We start from the raw sequence: 20,553 nt of genomic DNA, 5'->3' as shown, positions 1-20,553 counted from the left end.
GATCTTTAAGCAGCAACTGCAGTAGACGGGGAAGGGAGTACCCCTGCCACAGGTGAGGAAAGCATCTGAGGCTGACAACACCTGGGACAGCCACAGTCACTGCCTGGTACCACCTCTGTGCAGCTCTGGGAATTTAGCAATTCCCCCAGATAGCGGCAGCCTGTCTGTCACTGTGAGAGGAGCTTCCACCCTTGTCTTAGGAGGATGAACCTCATCTTCTATTTCCATAAAGGCTGGGGGGGGGGTGGTGCTCTCATCCACTTCGCCCTGACCCTCGCTGGAAGTGACTTTCTGTTATAAAGACATCACAGCCAAAGGAAAGCCAAAGGGAGTGGGCAGGATGAAGAACAGCTTCCTTCTCGGAGGACTGCCGGTCAGTAATTCAAAATAGCAACCCCTCCTATTATCAAGAGTTATTTCTTTCCTAGGTGAACATTTAGCAAAGATTTAGGATACCCACATTCTTTTTCTCTCACTAATTTATGTATAAAAATTGAGTGATTACCAACAATCATAAAAAGGAAAGTATCATTAAACTTTTAAAACAATATCCTCTAGTTTTGTTTAAGCCTGAATGTCTACTTTAATGATATTATGCAAAAATGGGATTTTCTTCTCAACTTACTGAAATGCATGTTACTGTTCCTTTTATTTATTTATTTTTTTTAGGAGATACATTGTTAGATAGGGAGGTTAGGAAATGGTCCAAGTTATTTTAAAAAACCAAAAACAAAAACACACAACTGTGCAGGCTTTTATCTCACGATGTATTTATCTCAAACACACTAGACAGAGAAAGTGCAAGGCTCTTGGCAAGGAAATATTCTCTCTTTGCACTATTGAAACCCTTTTAGCTCTTTACCCCTGGGTTGGGCTTGTAGTATCTGTGAGTTCACAGATGTATATGCTTCATATTATCCATAACACTTAAGACTGTAAGCTCTTCCTAAACCAGTAAAGCATCTAATCTCAAACTCAAATGTTTTGAAAAATAAGACCTCAAACCCACAACCAAAAACATCAACAGCACCTTTTAAAAGACCCAAAAGAGAGAGACTCCTGATCCAAAGAGGAAGAAGAACACATCAAGCAGGCCTGGACCCACCTGAAGCTCAGAGGTAAGACAGCCTTGACTTGTAGATGTGAATGACAAATAAATGCGTGTTGTTTAATGTCAAAAAAAAAACAACAAACTTTTTTAAAGGCCCCAAACAAACAAAACAACACATAAGAAACATTTCTCTCTCTCTTTTTTTTTTTTGTTTGTACAAAGGTCTTTATGTTGGGGGAGGGAGGCTGCAGAGTAGCATCAAGGAGGAGAGATAAGAGAAAAGAGGAGAGAAAAGAGGGGAGAGAGATAAGGAGAGAGTGGGGAAGAGAAGAGAGAGAGAGAGGGCAGAGGAGAAAGGCGGGGAGAGGGGGAGAGCAAGAAACATTTCTCCATATTAAATACAATTTGGGGGGTGGGGTGACAGACTCCTACTCTCTCACCCTGAGTAGAGTGCCATGGTATCATCATAGCTCACGGAAACCTCAAATTCTAGGGCTCAGCAATCCTCCTGCCTCAGCCTCCCAAGCAGCTGGGACTACAGGTGCTCGCCACTTCACTTGGCTAATTTTTCTTTTAGCAGAGATGCGGTCTTGCCCGGGTTGGTCTCAGAAGTCCTGAGCTCAAGCTATCCACCCATCTTCTAGGGTGCTAGGATTCCAGGAATGAGCCACGGCGCCTGGCCCATATTACATATAATTTTGACTATGGTAGAAAAGTTCACGTGTATTAGCACACAAAAACTCACTTTATGGATGAGAAAACATAGGCTCAGAGAAGCCTAGTGCTCCTGGAAGAACTCGTATCAGCTCTAAGCCCAGTAGCCTTTCTTCATCACACCATAGTAATAAGCAAACCCATTACGATAATGAACACAGACTTACATTGCATAGTTACAGGAATCATTTAGTGTTGTGTTGACTCCTGGGCAGAAGTTTTGCCCCAAAAATTCATTATACTGCAAAGCCTACGACAGAAGTGAGAGTGGGGGCAAGGTAAATAGTTTTTTAATTTCAGAACAATCAGGAGCATGTCCTCCAAGTTTAATCTTTCTTATTATTTCTAAAAACATACCAAGTTTCACATTCGCTGTCTTTGTCACACCAAAAGAACTAAAGTTATTTTCCCTGGCAATCAGAAGGCCTAGGGCTGGGATTCTGGCTTCTTAATATGTAAGAAATCTTCAGCCGAAAGGGGAGACCTCTGGCTCTCTTATGCCCTAGGTCCTGAGTATTGTTAATTTGTGGTAACAGTCTTTTGCTCTTGTTTGTCTTCATCAAAACCAGTTGTAATTCCTGGGAGTTAGAAACTTGGTTATAATGTATTAAGACACAGACAGTTTTCTTAGGTGCGGTGAGCTATAAAAGTATGGTCATATTATACAGACTTTGTTTCTTTTGGAATTCTTTTTCAACATAATCCGTATGTCTAGTCTCCCATCTTTTCATTTATTTCCTTGTTGAGCTGAAATGCAACAAGATGTTTTTCATCAATTAGTCAATCTTTCTCCTTCACTACACGGTATCGCCTCACACCTCCCTCAAAGCTTGACAGGGAAAACCCCAAATGACTTCCTGGCCTTGTGCTGACCACGGCTAATAGGAAAGTCTTATTCTTCACTCCTAAAAGGAAATTCCGAGATGGGAGGCTTTCCCAGCTCCTGGCTGGGGACATGAATTTGGGTAGGCTTTATTTTGGTTCCTTCTCGTCTGGGAACCCAGCCGCAGGGGCAGCCTGAGCCGACTCACCGTGAAACCATACCGCGGGATGCTGAAGTACTGAAGCCACGAGAGCCAGGACGCGATGGTCGTGAGGTTCACCAGGAGACCTGAGAAAATCTGCCAGCGGCACACAGAGTCAGCAGCGGTCAGGGAATTCCATACACAATCCTCCCCAAGTCCCCTTTTGCCCTTCTGAACATTTCTGGTAGGACCCACTCTTTCTTAAAATGCATTCCACCTGTTCTTTGCAGTTTTGGACTGGGGCCAGGTTTGAACCCTCCACCTCCGGCATATGGGGCCGGCGCCCTACTCCTTTGAGCCACAGGCGGCACCCTCATTCCACCTGTTCTTTACATTAACTAATTCTTTCTCCTTGGCATGTACAGATCTCTATTTAGCCAGAGTGGTTTATGCTTGGATTTTGATCTTAGCTTTTTTTTTTAATAGATAGAATTTCACTCTGTTACCCTGGATAGAGTGTCCTGGTGTCCATCAGAGTTCACAGCAACCTCAAACTCTTGGGCTCAAACAATCCTCTTGCTTCAGCCTCCCAAGTAGCTGGGACCACAAGTGCCCACCACAATACCTGGTTAGGTTTTTTTTTTTTCTATTTTTAGTAGAAAAGGGGTCTTGCTCTTGCTCAGGCTGGTCTTGAACTCCTGAGCTCAATACACCTGCCTTAGCCTCCCAGAGCACCAGGATTATAGACATAAGCCACCACGCCCAGCCTCATTTATAATTTCAAAGGAAGAACAATATATCTATAATATATATTAGATATTTTATTTAATTGGAAGACTCTAACTTCTCACAACTATATACTCAACTTTGTTTTTAACTGCCCACAATGGAAGGTCGGTAAATGCTGACTGTGCCACTGCTGTAACCACTGTGCGTTCTCAACAATGCACCTGTATTCTAAGAACCTAAACCAGAAGGATCCTGGGCGACTCGTGTCCCTCCCGACTCACATACTACAGAGTAAGATTTGTGATTTACAAGGGTTTGCATCCTCTATCCATATGACTTTAGCAATAGAGTTCAGAATGCAGTCTTAAAATAACCCCAAACCTGGAGCTGATACAGAACATAATGTAGGAATATACAGCACAACTAGGGTCAATACCTTCCTGTAAGGCCACCAAGGGACTAAGGCAACAGAGATGCCAGGAGGGACAGCTCAAGACTGGAAAAAGACAGCTGTGAGGCTCACAAAAAACTTCCCCAACTAAACCCACTGGCACACTGGAATAATAATAGCAATGCTGCTGGTGCCTACACGGATGTGTATTTAGACTCTACCTTACCAAGTACCGAGTATGTACCACGGCATCTGAGTAAAACATAATTTCATGACCGGTTTTAGAAGTCTTATTTAAAAAACCTATAAACAAGATTTATTACTTTCTCAATGATGTTTACACTGGTAGTTTTGAAATTCAGAAATGAAGACTTAAACTTTGGCAAGAGTTTGTGCTAATTGCGTAGCACTGAATGTAGCACTGCTACATTCAGCAAGGGCGTGTATTAATGGGCCAAGCATTCCTGTTTAATTATGTTGGAGGGCAGATGGTAACTGGTCCCATTCACTTGTTCGTGAGTGTGAAATTATCTATGTGAGTGTGAAATTTAGGGGTATGTAAGATTAGAATTTATATATATATATATATATATATATATATATTTTAGAAACAGGGTCTCACTATATTGCCCAGGCAGGAGTACAGTGCCATAATCATCGTTCACTGCAGCCTTGAACTCCTGGGCTCCAGGGATCCTCCCACTTTCGCCTCCCTTATAGATAGAAATACAGGTGCACGCTGCTATACTCAGCTACTTTAAAAATTTTTTTTTAAAAAACAGGATCTTGCTGTGTTACCCAGGCTGGTCTTGAATTCCTAGCCTCAAGCCATCCTCCTGCCTTGGCCTCCCAAAGTGCTGTGATTATAGGTATGAACCACTATGCCTGCTCAGCAAAAACATACTGATATAAGAAAATATCAGAAACCCAGAAAGGAGGCGACTTAGTACTATGTGGACTTCGGATCTTCTGGTATGCTAAAAATACTCCTTTTCAAAATAGAAGAGGGGTGCTTGTGTGCCCTTCTGCCTCCCAACATGGGATGATGCAGTGAGAAGCCCCTCGCCAGATGTGGGCCCCTCAGCCTTGGGCTTCCCAGCCTCCAGAACTGAAGGAATAAATCTCTGACCTGTATAAACTAAAAACAAAAACAAAAGTGGAGCCCAAGATCAACACACACACTGCTCTATTTCTTACAGAACTTTCACCGTACAATGGTGAATCCAACCAGATCCCCCCACCCCCGCCCAGGGCTGGTGAAACAAGCTAGCAGTTCTCTCACACAGCACACAAGTCAGCAAACGCTGTCATTCTTATGAGGGAAGATGCAAATCCAAGTTGTTCTGGTTTTCAAAGTGCCAGTTTATGTCACCAAGAAACATCTTTTAAGAACATCATTAGGCCAGGCACAGTGGCAGGTACCTGTGGTCCCAGCTACTGGGAAGGTCAGCCAGGGCTACATAGCAAGATTTCATGTTCTTAACATTTTTTTAAATAAAAGAAAAAACCAACACATCAGTAACATGTTAACTGAGGTTATAACTACGTTCAAGCCACAGCAAAAATATCTGGATAAGGGCAGAGAGGAAAGCAGGGACATTCTCCAGCAGAAGCTGAACTTCAGTGTCTGGCCGCCTTAAAGCAGAGAGTCCTGGTATGAGAGTGCGCAAGCAGATTTTCCATGACAGGAGAATGTAAAAAGAAGAAAAGAGGGGAAAATTCCTTCACGGGGCAGAACAGAGTTCATTCATACTCACCATCATAAACACAAAAGTGATGGTCATGAGGAGCGTTGCTATGGAAACCACACTCTGACCTGCGGCTATGGCCAGCGCCATGGAACTGGCTGAGTAAGCCACCATCATGAGGGTGAACATCATGATGAAGAAGGCGTCCGCCTTGGGCTTCAGTCCTTAGAAAGAAAAGAAGGGTTAGAAATACAGGTGCATGCTGGTGTACACTGCTACACTGCCCACGTGCTGTGCGCCTGGGATTATTTATTGTGCAAATAACACAATAATATTTTGCAGAATTAATGTTAGGATGACAAAAAGTCATCTACTATCCATCCAATTACTCTGGGCCATCAAATTCGGTGTTTCCGTCCCTGTAACTGTGTAAAGTTATGATGTGGTTTTCTTTTGTACACTCACTGCACACTCGTGCACTTTTCCATGTAACACCTATGCACTCGCATGTGTAAACAGGAATAATCCCTGCGTCCCTGACATGGGGAGCTATGGGTAGCACAACAGCCCCAAATTCTGCTGCCTTGTCTCCTCACAGGAAGCTCATCATGTCCCCACACACCACCACGTTACTGTCACTGCGTTAGAAAAGAAACAGGGGCAATCAGGGTGACGTGGCCTCATGGTGGCTTTACTACCTGGGGGGAGGAGGGTGCCTCCTTCACAATCACCACCTAATACTGAGAACAAGACTAAATTAGGTTTCATAAAGCTACTATCAGGAACAGCCACAAGAACACCAATCAGAAAACCACTAGGCTGAGGACCTCGATGCTAAGCCTAATTGTGTGCTATGCCTATTATTTGTAAATGGAAGATTTAAGCTCAGTCAGTGACTTCTCTCCTGTAGGACTTTGCTAAAAATAGATGGGGGGGCATGGAAGCCTGAGCATAATGCACAAACGAATTTCTGTAACTACCACACAGGTATCTTTATTAAATCAGGAAGATCCCAAAGTCACCACCGCTTTCTCATTAGAGAATGGGGGTGGGGAATACACACATGCAGTAAATACCCAGCTCCTCCAGCGCAGTCTCCAAGTTTTATAAACTCATTCCATGACACACAGCATCTCTCAGTGAATATGGTTTTATAAACAGTTTTAAAAATTCAGTTAGAAAAAAGTCTTGACACAAATGTCCACAGTGACTAGTCATTTCAGAGACAGCAGCACAGTGGATGGGTGACTCCCTATCTCACAGCTTGGTTTGTAGTTTGGGGGACTTTTGGAAGGGGTGAGATAGGGCCTCACCCTGTTGCCCTGGCTACAGTGTAGTGGTGTCGATTATAACTCACCAAAATCCCAAACTCCTAGGTTCAAGCAATCCCTCCTGCCCCAGCCTCCCAAGTAGGTGGGACTACAGGCCACCATGCCTGGTTGGCTAACTTTTCTATTTTTTGTAGAGATGGGAGGTCTCACTATGCTGCTCAGGCTGGTCTCAAATTTAGGGACTAAAGTGATCCTCCTACTTCAGCCTCTCAAAGTGCTAAGATTTCAGGTGCTTGTCTGGCCTTTGGGGTGTAGTTTTAAGAACCCAAAACCATGCTTGCAAGAAGAAATCTGCTTCGCCTCATATGTAAGACTAAAGACGCGTGCTTTCTGTCTTGTTACTTACCTAACATGAAGTATGTTATACAGGTAAATATAACACTCGGTAACATCCTCATGGGTAGTAAATCGGACAACAGTTTTCCAAAGAAATAGGATGACACTCTATAGTATCCACTGATATATTCGTGCCTAAAAATAAAAAATGCATATCATACCCCTCAGATTAGTTTAAGAAGGGACAGATCAGAGGATCAGACCGCTTACTATAGACTTATGCTGCCACCAGAGGTCTAACACAACAGCTTCCCACACCCTGGGGGCTAACCCCACCACACTCAGCCGCATCTCAGCTGGCAGCCTCTCTGGGACATCATCCCCCAAAGCTCTGTGCTGTGTGTGACCCCACTTCTCATTACAGAACTCCCTCTTACTGCTGTCTCTTCTGGCCCCCAACATGCACTCTAGGGGAAGAGATTCTGCACAGCCTGCCTCTATCTATCTATCTATCTATCTATCTACCTACCTACCTAAGACAGAGTCCCACTCTGTTGGCCCACAGTCCTGCTCTGTTGCTAACATGCCAGTGACATAGCTCACAGCAACCTCAAACTCCTGCCCTCAATCTTGCCTCAGCCTCCCTGAGTAGCTGGAACTACAGATGTCCCTCACCATGTCCAGCTAGTTTTTCTATTTTTAATAGAGACAGGGTCTTGCTCTTGTTCAAGCTGGTCTCAAACTCCTGAGCTCAAGAGATCCTCCCGCCTCAGCCTCCCAGCATGCTGGGGTTACAGGTGTGAGCCACCATGCCCAGCAATCCTGTCTCTCTTCAAAGAAGGCTTCTTGGCCTTCATCTGATATGGACTCTCCTTGAAGAACAGGCAGGTCAGTAACTGGTCTCAATAGTAACACAGGCTTGTCTTTTCTCCTACATTTGATTGTGAAGAAAGTGGTGCTATTATTCTCCAAGCCCCAGAATGCAGCTTCAGGTCATGAAACTTAGTCTACTTCCTCTGCCCTCAAGCTAAGAAAAAACAAGAAGTTTTTTCCTTCAATGTGCCTTCCGACCACACATCCCTGCCAACTATCAAATCCAAACCTTGCCTCGTTCTGATCTCTTTCCCCTTGTTACAATTCCAAACCTTTCCACCTTCTTCGTGCCCTCCTTCTCTAAGATTTCTTTCCGTGACATATAGATACGGGGCACATCATGTCCATCTTTGCAAAACACAAATAGAAACCAGCCTGCACTTTCCTGTAGGGCTGCCCTCTGGCTCTTTCCATTCCCGCCCAATAGGGCTGACCTTGGTCATGTTCTTTGCCAGTGTTCCCTCCCTAAATCCAAGTTGTCCCTTAGTGCACCACTTCATCTCTGCCCCTCAAACTGTTCTTCATGAAGGTCATCAGTATTTACTAACAACGAAAGATGGTTTTCACCCCATTACTGCCTGCTTTCACCACACCATTAGGATTTTCTGATCCCACCCTAACCTATAAACTCTTTTTCCTGGTTCGACGCCTGTGGCTCAAGTGGCTAAGGCGCCAGCCACATACACCTAAGCTGGCGGGTTTGAATCCAGCCCAGGCCTGCCAAACAACAATGACAGCTGCAACCAAAAAATTGCCAGGCATTGGTGGCGGGCGCCTGTGATCCCAGCTACTTGGGAGGTGGAGGCAGGAGACTCACTTGAGCCCAGGAGTTTGGAGGTTGCTGTGAGCTGTGATGCCACAGCACTCTACCCAGGGTGATAGCTTGAGGCTTTGTCTTAAAAAAAACCCCTTTTCCCCTTGATATCAGGCCTTACACACTTATGATTTCCTTTCCCACATCTGGCTACTTTTGCTCAGTTAATATTGATAACCCATATGTATTTTTAAAACATCGTGTCATACACAATAAATTCATAATATATACAATTTATGTCAACTGAAAAAGTTAATTAAAAATAAAAACCACTGGCAATTCCCATGATCCCATCCTTGACCCAATTCCAGACACAACCAGTTGGATCAATAGCCCCGGAAGCTTGAACGAGACCTACTCACATAAATAGCTTCTTCTCAACCACAAAGAGCTCCACGGCTGACACGCTGCTGAAACACTGGTTGGTCGTCAAGAAGAAGAGAACCCCAGCTCTGCCATGAGAGAAGGGGACCAAAGCGTTACAGCCAATTCACATTCTTACACCGATTTCCACTCGAGAGATTCCTTCTACAAATAACACTGTGTGAAGTTAAACAGGAAAGAAAAGCGAAACTGTTCTGTTCTAACAGCAGCACAGGCCCCATCAGTCTCTCCCCATCTCGTAGGTCTCCAGACAGAGGCCCTCGGGACTCCGTATTTTGTCAAATGTTGAAATTCAGACTTACATTGCTGTGTACCAAGTTATGCCCTGGCCCCTAATTCATATGTTGAGGCACCACTGCCAGAGTGAGGCCTCATGATGGGAACGGTGCCCTCATAACAAGAGGAAGAGGCACCAGAACTTTCTCTCTGCCAGGAGAAGAGGGCACAGCAGGGCAGCCAGCTGCCAGGCAGGAAGAGAGCCCGCCCAGAGCCCAACCATGCTGGCGCCCTGACCTGACTTCTCCACTACAACGGAGGGAAAATAAATCTCTGTTGTTTAAACCACTTGGACTGTGGTATCTTGTTATGACAGGCCAGGGTAATACATAGGTCAAAAAAATACTGTCTTGAATTTTAACTAACAGAAATGCCAAGTCCCGTTCCTTAGCTATGAACAATAAGCCCCATAAAGGCTGCAAAGGCTAAGAAATTCAATTAACCACTCTGGTTTCTGGGGGGGTTTTTGCAGGTTTTGGCCGGGGCTGGGTTTGAACCCGCCACCTACGGCATATGGGCCGGCGCCCTCCTCCTTTGAGCCACAGGTGCCACCCAACCACTCTGGTTTTAAAGTTGAGTAAGGAATGTAAGATGTGGAAGTGAATCAAAAGACACTGAAGGAAAATCTTAATCAACACCGGATTGCTACATCTTGCTGTGTATAATGAACACTTCTGTCCAAATTTTTGAGGGAAAAACAAGGATGCACATTATCCATACCCATTAAATGTTCTTAATTCTTTTATTTACACATATGCATTAAAAGCATAACTCTGGAAAGCAATAATGATACCTGTATGCATAATAATACCTTGGAACGATGAACTTTAAACGAAAACAATTTTAGCCCGCACAGAGGAACGTATTTCTCCTTGTATGCTTTCAGTGGGAGCTAGCACTCTCGCTGATATTTTTACAAAAATTAATAAAAAATCTTGGAAAGATGGATTTCCCAAAATCCAAGAGTTTGGGCAAAAAATGTGGGTGCACATTACATATTGCAAAAAATGGTCTAGACATCTACTCCTCCACCATCAGCGCCTGGACGTTACCCCTGACAACCAGCCCCCTACAGGGTTTCCGAAGTGCTCAGAGTAAATCAAGTGAGGATTATTCCTAAAGAAAACACTCATTTGTGTACCTGCACAAAAAGAAAACGTATTCATGCCTTTTTCTCAGTAAAAGAATTAAGGTATTTTTAAGTGTTCAGTTAATCTACACAGATACGGACTTTATCAAAGTATCCCAACATTCCTGAAACCGGGAAGGGCTTCCTGTCAAAATCAAACAAAGTAACTGATATGGAGGGTGTGAGCTGAAACCGAGAGAAACAAGAGACGCATCACTGAAATGACACAAAAGCAAGAGAATGTTGTGAAAAATGTAACCCCGGGGAACAAACCTAACTGCCTCGAACGAAAAACTGTGCATGATGATTCTGAAAAGGTAGACAAAGACATTTCTCTTAAATCATAAGATGATTTACTTTATACTAAATAGTTGTTTGTGATTAAAGCATTTACCTCATTCTAATTCTTTTCAAAGCGGTAATCCACATCTGTCACTTCCACTTATTGGTCTGAATATTTTTGATTTTTAAATTATAGACAAAGTATAGTGGTATCTATTTATGGAGGACTAAATGATATGATTGATGAATCCTAAATATGAGATAATTAAACTAAGCTAACTGTCATAGCCATCACCTTAAACACTGTTTGTGGTGAGAACTTGTGAAATGTATTCTCTTAGCAATTCTGACGTGTGCGTTATTCTTTAGTATATCCACCACACCGTGCCATGTATCTCAAAGACAAACCCTTTGCTCCTCCCGTGGAATTGAGGTTTTGTACCCGTTGACCGTCCTCTCCCCATTCACCGCCCTCCCTTCCCAATTCCAGCTTCTGGTAAACACCATTTTGCTGTCTCTGGAGTTCAAGGGCCTTAGAGGCCACACTGAGTATTTGCCTGTATTTGGCTTTTTCCACTTAGCATAATGTTCTTCACTTCTATACATGTTATTGCAAATGATAAAATTTCTTTCCTTTTAAGGCTAAATAGTATTCCATCGTGTATATACATATATTTTCTTGATTCATTCATCTGCAGACAGACCCTTAGGGTGAATCTGTAACTTGGCTATTGTGGATAGTGCTACAAGTAACATGGGGGTGCAGGGGTATTAACAACCCTGTTAGGTATTTAGTCAAAGAAACTCATGCTCTACACATGCTTAAAATCCAGTTTCTCAGTTACATAGGTCAGAGAAAGAACAAAGAGCATGTTTGTATGTCGGGGAGAATTCACGCCCAAAGAAAAGAACTAAATGACTGGCCTCCTGAACAGGGTTTTGTTGTTTTCTTTTCCTTCTTTTTTTTTTAAGTGCAAGGACAGGGTTTATTGATAGATAAAGAAATAGATAAGAGAAACAGGGGGAACAGAATCTCCAGCAAGAGAGGGGGACTCCTGGAGGGCAGCCCCCTCTCTGTTTCCCTTTTTGGAGACAAAGTCTGGCTCTATCAACCAGGCTGGCGTGACATGGCCTCAGCCCAGCTCACTGCAACCTCAAACTCCTGAGTTCAGGTGATCCCCTTGCCTCAGCCTCCCAAGTAGCTGGGACTACAGATGCCCGTCATAATGCCTGGCTTATTTTCCTACTTTTATTTTTGTTTGTTTATTTGTTTTTTTAATTTTCCTACTTTTAGTAGAGATGGTATCTCGCTCTTGCTCAGGCTGTCTCCAACTCCTGAACTCAAGCAATCCTCTCACCTCAGCCTCCCATACTGCTGGGATTATAGGCCTGAGCCACAGCACCAGACTTTGAGCAGTTTCAAATTCACCCCTGGACAAAACTGTGAGAATCTGGTTCCAGAGATGTTTCAGAAACATTTCTTCCTAATCAAAAGAATTGATCACACCAGGAAGGATTAGATAAACCATGCCTACAAGTGACTTTCATACAGTTCAAATTTCTCCAAAAAAAAAATGACAGCAAACTTAAGTCAGAAATGCGAATTAAAATAAGGTCAGTGCCTGTTTTCTCCAGAAAACTTTTGAAGAAATAACTAATGCTCTTCTCTAGATATTTTCATCAAGAACTTCAACGGCTAGATTTCTAGCCCTTAAAATTCCAACGGAGGACAGGCTTCCCAATATTTTTTCCAAATGTTTCCTGCAGAATGATGTAAAAGGTACATAGCCTCTAGATTCTATGATATATTATTCTGTGCTGGGTTAAGAAATGGCATCTACACGGGACAAAACCATCAATTACTAGCAAGTTTGGGAACAATCCAGATCTCAGCCCTCAAGGGAAGCAAAACACTCCGCCATAACTCTGGGTAATCGCTGTTTAAAAATATTCTCATGGTAGAACAACACTATCTGACTCAATACAGAAAATAAATTATTTTATTTGATGGAGGAATCAACTTATATGTTTATTCTTTCAAAAACAACCAACCTTTCCAGACATCAAAATTGATGGAAAGCTTCTTCAACTTTTCTCAATGGTAAATCAGGACAATACCACCCACCCCCTCTGGCCACTGGGAGGCAACCTGAGATGGGGTATCTGTTGCACAAAGAACACAGTGTGGGGCATGGAGTAGTTCTCAGCACATAAAACGCAAGAACTCTGGTGCCTGTGACATAGCTGAGCATGTTCAGAACATGCCCATTAAAGTGTCTCATCATAAAATGAGGTTTCTTAAAGGCCTACTATGACTAAAACTGTGTAAGAATCACAACACTAACACAAGTGCTGGCCATATAATACAGAATCCTGCCTCCTGCCTACCAACCCACATTTCCAAGTCAAACAAATCAAGGAACATCAACAAAACAGGTAAGTCATTTTAAAATAAAAATGTTTATGCCTCAAATGACACAGCAATAAGACAGCCCACAGGACAAGACAGAATGTCCAGAATGACAGGACATATTTGCAAATCATAGATCTGATAACTGACATACACATACAAAGAATGAAAACTCAACAAAAAACCAAACAATCCAATTTGAAAATCAGCACAGGATTTGAACAGATATTTCTCTAAAGGTCTAATGGATCTCTATTATTTTATATTATTTCTAAAAAGGGGAGAAAAGGAAATAAGTGTTGGTAAGCCAAATGGAGGAACTGGAACCCTTGTGCACTGCTGTCAAGAAGGTAAAAGGGGGCCCGGCATGGTGGCTCACTCTGTTATCCTAGCACTCTGGGAGGAGGAGGTGGGAAGATCCGTTGAGCTCAGGAGTTTGAAACCAGCCTGAGCAAGATCAAGACCCCATCTCTACTAAAAATAGCAAAATTAGTCAGGCGTTATGGCTGGCACCTGTAGTCCCAGCTACTCAGGAGGCTGAAGCAGGAGGATCACTTGAGCTCTGGTATTTGAGGCTGCTGTGAGTAAGGCTGATGCCACAGCACTCTAGCCTGAGCAATAGAGGGAGATTCTGTCTCAAAAAAAAAAAAAAAAGTAAAATGGCACAGCTACTATGGAAGACAGTATGGCAGTTGCTCACTTAACAGAATCACCATACGACCCAGAAATCCTACTTCTGGCCATAAACCAAAAGAACTGAAAACAGAAACCCAAACAGATACAGGGGTGTTATTTACAACAGCCCAAAGGTGGAAGCGATCCAAGTTTCTCTCAGCCGATGAATGGAAAACAGAATGCAACATGTGGGAAGCCCACGCAACGGAATATTATTCCACCTGGTAAAAGGGAAGGAAAATCTAACACGGGCCACGACATGAAAGAGCCATGAAGACATTATGCTGAGGGAAATAAGCCAGTTACCAAAGGACATATACTGTAGGAGTCCACCGATAGGCAGTTCCTAGAGAAGTCCAGTTCAGAAGCAGAAAGGAGAACGGTGGTCGCCAGGGCTGCGGGATGTAGGTACAGGAAGTTATTATTTAACGGATACAGACAGTCTGTTTGTGAAGATGAAAGAAGTTCTGCAGTTGGATGGTCGTGACAATTGCACAGGAACATAAATGAAGGTAATGTCACTGAAACGCATATTTAAAAATGGTTAAAAGGAGCAAGTTTATATTCTGTACATTGTACCTCTTCATACAGACAGACATATACAGTAGAACCTCTGTAAGCTGACCATCCACGGGACTGTAACAAACTTGTCAACATACGGAGGTGGTCAGCATAAGGCCTACTGTTCTGACACATACAGGTGGTGCATGTCCAGTCTATGAAAATTAGGTCAACTTAAGGTGATCCATGTGGGGAGGTGGTCAACCATGGAGGTTCTACAGTACATGTGTGTGCAGAACAATTAACTCTTCCATTCATTTTTCAAATCACTGACTCATCCTACCCCACAATAAAACAGTGACATTTACCCTGTGTTTGTCTTAAATTCAAATTCTTAATGGATTTCTACAAGCTTGAAGAAAGTAATATTTTCTTGAAATCAAAATCCAAATTTACTTACCTATTCTGGATTCCAGTAGAATCACTTTTTAGCCCAAAGTAAATGGCACCTAAAACCAGTCCCAGTATGATTGTGACAATTATCTTTTCAAACAGAAAAAAGAAAATAAAAAGGGAAAGAGTTTCAATTAGTGGAAAAATGTATAGACAACATCTATTATTATAACATATATCACTATACAATCGGATCTCTCCACCGAGATGAACAATCAATGGGGGGTGAAATGTCCCGGGGAGAATACCACAGGGCAGACTCAGACTGCTTTCTAAAGTTAAAAATCAGGCCAGGAACAGGGGCTCACACCTATAATCCCAGCAATCTGGGAGGCCGAGGCGGGTGAATTGCTTGAGCTCAGAAGTTCAAGACCACCCTGAGCAAGAATGAGACCCCATCTCTACTAAAAATAGAAAAAAATTAGCCAGGCATTGTGGCAGGTGCCTGTAGTCCTGGCTATTCAGGAGGCTGAAGCAGGAGAATCTCTTGAGCCCAAGAGTTTGAGGTTGCTGTGAGCTATGACAGTACAGCACTATACAGTATATCACAGAATGATATTCTGTCTCAAAAAATAAAATAAATTCATTAAAGTTAAAAATTGATTAAAAATGAAGTTATCTGTGGTTTGGGGAGACTGGCAGGACAAAACAACTTCTGGAAAAGCTAAAGTTCCTCCCGGCAGCCCACCAGGCGCTGCCAGCTCAGGGTCTGCTGCAGGCTCCTGGGCCTGTGAACGTGCCCGGTGTGGCAGAGCAATGCGGGCTGCTGGCAACATAGTTTTATAAACAAATGAAAAGTCTACAAGGCAAAGAGTTTTGACCTCGACTGAACTCTGAACCTTTGGGCCAGTGAACATGCATTGTTTTATATTTGAAGAGGTTCAGGTGAAAACAGGATATCTTTACTCTTAAAATTAAAAATAAATAAAGATAAGTGAAATTTTAAAAGCATACATACAAAAAAATCTAACAATGGAATTTTGCTTGGTAAGGAAGCAGGGGTGAGCTGGGGCCCACCTTATCCAACCCCTGGGGAGTCCACTCCTACGCTGGAAAGTGCATTGTCACCATCACCAAAGCATTCCACAGCTTTCCCTGTGTGCTCCCCACGTGCTTCCATTAGACATCCCCTGAGCGGCTTCCCTGCCACCCTCAGCCCACCACCCACAGCCAACCCTGCAGCCACGGTTGTGGAACCCTGTGTGCAGCCAGCAGCAGGCCACATGCAGATTTTGTGAGGACATTTTTGCTTTTCTGTGGTGTTGGACATCACAAAAAGTATGCTCAGACCTTTTTTTGCTAATCAGCTTTCATTAATGTTTGTGTGCTTAATGTGTGGTTTAAGACAATGCTTATTCTTCCAATGCAAGGGAAAAAATGTTAGACACCCCCACTAGACCTAAGCTTCAATCTTCACCCATCTCACTGATCTTCCCCTATCTAATCTGTTTTCATGGCTCCTAGGCAACTGGACAAACATCACCCTTGACTCTAGAAAAAAGGCTCTTGACACTTCAAGGGAGTGTCTTAAGGAAAGGGTGAAAGGTTACATTCTGATATAATTTATTAGAGGAAATTCTACTTGTAAGTATTCGTGACTGAAATATATAATCATAAGTAAAGAAAAACAAACTAAAGAAAACAAAATATCCTACCATATATCTCGAAACCTTCAAAGTTAAAAAAAAAAATCTTGCTGGAGAATGGGAAAAAAGTATCCAATGTACTCAACCCTACTATGAAACCAATTTATAGCTTTCATAGGAAAGCTATAACCCAATTATAGCCCAAGAATATGGGGAAAGGGAAGAGGGAGGGGAGAGGAGGGGGAGGATGGGTGGAGGGAGGGTAATTGGTGGGATCACACCTATGGTGCATCTTATAAGGTACATGTGAAATTTACTAAATGTAGAATATAAATGTCTTAACACAGTAACTAAGAAAATGCCATGAAGGCTATGTTGACCAGTTAGATGAAAATATTTTGAATTGTATATCAAACTAGCACATTGTACCCCATGATTACATTAATGCACACAGGTATGATTTAATTAAAAAAAAAATCTTGCTGGGCAAGGTAGCTCATGCATGGGTAGCTGAAGCAGGAGAACTACTTTGGCCCAGGTGTTGAAGACCCACCTGGGCAACACAGTAAGACACCATCTCTACAAAAAATCAGCCAGGTATGGTGGAGCACACCTGTAGTCCCTCAGGAGGCTGAGGCAGGAGGTTTGCTTGAGCCTCAGAGTTTGAGGCTGAAGTGAGCTATGATTGGGCCTCTGCACTCTACCCTGGCCAACAGAGTGAGACCTTGTTGTCATTAAAAATCAGTATCTTAGGAGTCCACTGTTACCAAAACAGGGCCATGATCTATGTTTGTTAAGACCATAGTCTGGAAAGAATATTATTTGAGTGCTTCAAAGCTGGGCATTGTGGCAGGTGCCTGTAGTCCCAGTTACTTGGGAGGCTGAGGCAAGAGAATCGCTTAAACCCAAGAGTTTGAGGTTGCTGTGAGCACTCTACCGAGGGTAACATAGTGAGACTCTGTCTCAAAAAAAAAAAAAAAAGTGCCTCACTTTATGAGATGTCCTTAAAAATTCAGTTAGAAATTTGGGAGAAATTTCCATTACTCTGGCTTATGTTTATTACCTTCAGAATATACTCTACTTCAACATATCAAGCTTTCAAAGTAAATGCTGATGACTCCATCAACCTTAATGTGTGCCTGCACACGTATTCAGGAGCCTGTATTTTCACACAGAATTGTGGAGACTTTTTACCCTGGACATTCCACATCTTTTGCTTCTTTTGTATTCAAACCCAAAATCTTATACTAACATTCTGAATATTATGATTAGGATGTTTCCTAAAGGTTTCAAAGTTCTCACATTCAAAGTCAGCTTTCAAACATATTGACAAAACAGTCCCCCAAGCTTGACAGGCTTTTACAAGGTGTGTCGATGTTATTCTTTCTTGTGTTAAGGCAAAAAACAAACAAACAGGCAAACTAAGCCATTGTACAGTGGAACAGACAGATCCTATCTGCTTCCAAATTGATTTGATTAGGATACACTTAGTACATTCAATGACCATTAAATCTTCTTATACAGATAATCCATTCATTCCAAAATCTTCCAGATACAACCACTGCTGAGCTCCATTATCAGAGGCCAAGTTGGAATCATGTAAAAGAAATAACTAGGCCAAACTAAAGTACAGCTCTAGGACAATAAATTTATCAGCAGACATTTTAACAACCCTATGTTCAAAAACGTCAAGGTTTTTTTTTTTTTTTTGGTGTAAAAAAAGAAAAAATAATTAGAAGAGAAACAACATACAAGATTTATAAACCCTAAGCTAGGGGCCAATACGCTATGGCCTTCACACCGTAGCAGGGCCACCCTCCTATTTTCCTTCAGCCCATGAGCTAAGAATGGTCTTAACATTTGTTGTTATTGTTGCAGTTGTCATTGTTGTTTAGCTGGCCTGGGCAGGGTTTGCACCTGCCAGCCTGGGTGTATGTGCCTGGAGCCCTACGCACTGAGCTATGAACACTGCCAGTTTTAACGTTTTTTTAATGGTTGAAAAAAAGTTAAGAAGTATAGTATTTCTTGCAATACAAAATATGTATAAAATTCAAATTTCAGTACCCATGAATAATGTTTTATTGGAACATTGCCTAGTTCATTTGTTTACGTTTTAGCTATGGCTGCTTTCACATAAAAATGGCAGAGTTCACTACTTAAGACAAAGACTATATGACCTGCAAAACCTAAAATATTTATTATCTGGCCCTTTCCAAAAAATGTTTCCCTACTGCTGTAGTTGGCATTCCAATATTTACAAATCTGAACAAGACTTGCCCTGCTAAGCTGATGCCCAGTGACATATGAGGTTCTATTCTTATTCTTTAAGCCTGTCACTGCTCAGAACACAGAATTCCTACTGTGGAACTCAGTTCCCTGATGGGGCAGATAGGCTGAATGGACAACCTGGAGGCACTAGGCCTGGTGTTCCCATCAGGAGGAAGCCAGTGTCCAAATGCAGGATCCTGTGTCTGGGAAATAGCTCCATATTCTAACCACATCCCACCCAGAACTACCACATGGGCGACATGATGCTTCTAAACCACTTTTAATGCTTAAATAACACTAAAAAGGCACCTCATGACATCATTGGCACTGTTGAAAAAATGGGTTAAGCTAACTTCCCACACTGGTTTCCAAATACATCAAATCTACTCTCAAGGAATAAAACTTGACCCTTTGGCTCGGCGCCTGTGGCTCAAGTGGCTAAGGTGCCAGCCATATACACCTAAGGTGGGGGGTTCGAATCCAGCCCAGGCCCACCAAATAACAATGTCCGCTGCAACCAAAAAATAGCCGGGCATTGTGGCGGGCGCCTGTGTTCCCAGCTACTTGGGAGGCTGAGGCAGGAGACTCGCTTGAGCCCAGGAGTTGGAGGTTGCTGTGAGCTGTGACGCCACGCCACGGCACTCTACCCAGAGAGACAGCTTGAGGCTCTGTCTCAAAAAAAGAAAACAAAAAACCCAAAAACTTGACCCTTCATTGAAGGCAAATAAAAGTGCACAGAAAACCCAAATGACGAGTACCAAGAACATGGGGGGCAATCAGCAATATGGCTCAAGTAGAGATTCAGACTCTTAGATATACTTAGAAGGCACTATTAATTAAATATACAAATTATAGGGCACAAATTAAAAGGTCAGTAATATTTTGTTAGAGCCAACAGTGTGCTATTGGTCCTCAAGAGAAACTCGATATTGGTACTAAAAATAACAAGCCAAAAATAACCTTACAAAGGATAGACCAATGAACTGGGAGGACTAGTGGGTCTTTTGTGCTACCGAGGGGTTAAGAATAATCAAAAAACCACACAACCAACCAAAAAAAAAAAGAACATTATCTCATCTTAATTAAGAGGGAGTTAATCTGATGGTGAATGGCCCTGTTTTATAGGGCCATTTAATTTGTTTACTACCATTGTATAACATTGTATAACAATTGCCAGCTTCGTGAAGTATGATGATGCCACTGCATTCCTAAGATTCTAGTTCCTAATTAAGGAAGAGCAGTTTGTAGGCTGACTCTTCCTTCACATGGTGGCCAGCCCACGCTCGCTCCAGGTGTCTTCAGGGACACCAGGTGAAGCTCCAACCAACTCCCCTCTCACCTACCCCTTCTCTGCTGCAACCTCCCCCACGGTCCCTTCCACCACCTAACACCTCTGTAGTTAATTTCTTTATTCATTTATCGTTCGTATCTGTCCTCATATGAAAATAAGCTCCATGACAGCCAGATTTTTATTTTTGCCCATTTTGTTCAGATGTTTCCAAAACGCTGAATGAATCAGTGAATAAAAGTGGACAGCTACCAGAAAACTCCAAATGTGGCTGATACTTTATGTTTTTCAAATAAAAAAAAATTTCTGCTAAGATCATTCATTACAACTTTTCTAAATGAACAAAAATTCTGAGTTAGGGATTTCAAGAAACCACTAAAATCCTAGCACTTTGGGAGGCTGAGGTGGGAGGATTACTTGGGGCCAGGAGTTGGAGACCAGCCTGAGCAAGAGCAAGACCCCATCTCTG

At 42.6% G+C, this 20,553-nt stretch overlaps 1 protein-coding gene across 4 annotated transcripts in view; it reads right to left on the bottom strand.

The window, feature by feature from the left end:
* Window positions 1–20,553, bottom strand: part of ABCG2 (ATP binding cassette subfamily G member 2 (Junior blood group)) — a 68,635-nt gene that overhangs the window by 1,522 nt on the left and 46,560 nt on the right. For all 4 annotated transcript variants that reach the window (XM_023513362.1, XM_023513361.1, XM_023513360.1 and 1 more), the window contains exons 10-15: window positions 14,950–15,032; window positions 9,195–9,284; window positions 7,216–7,340; window positions 5,608–5,762; window positions 2,797–2,886; window positions 1,933–2,015 (exon numbers count right to left, since the gene is read on the bottom strand). In XM_023513362.1, the coding sequence (XP_023369130.1) occupies window positions 1,933–2,015; window positions 2,797–2,886; window positions 5,608–5,762; window positions 7,216–7,340; window positions 9,195–9,284; window positions 14,950–15,032 (626 nt within the window). The remainder of the gene's footprint in view (window positions 1–1,932; window positions 2,016–2,796; window positions 2,887–5,607; window positions 5,763–7,215; window positions 7,341–9,194; window positions 9,285–14,949; window positions 15,033–20,553) is intronic.

Source organism: Otolemur garnettii, unplaced genomic scaffold (assembly GCF_000181295.1).
Source record: "Otolemur garnettii isolate 467f Iridium unplaced genomic scaffold, OtoGar3 scaffold00039, whole genome shotgun sequence".
NCBI classification, from domain to species: Eukaryota; Metazoa; Chordata; class Mammalia; order Primates; family Galagidae; genus Otolemur; species Otolemur garnettii.
Note: the sequence above shows the minus strand (reverse complement) of the source record. Positions and strands in the feature narration are given on the sequence as shown.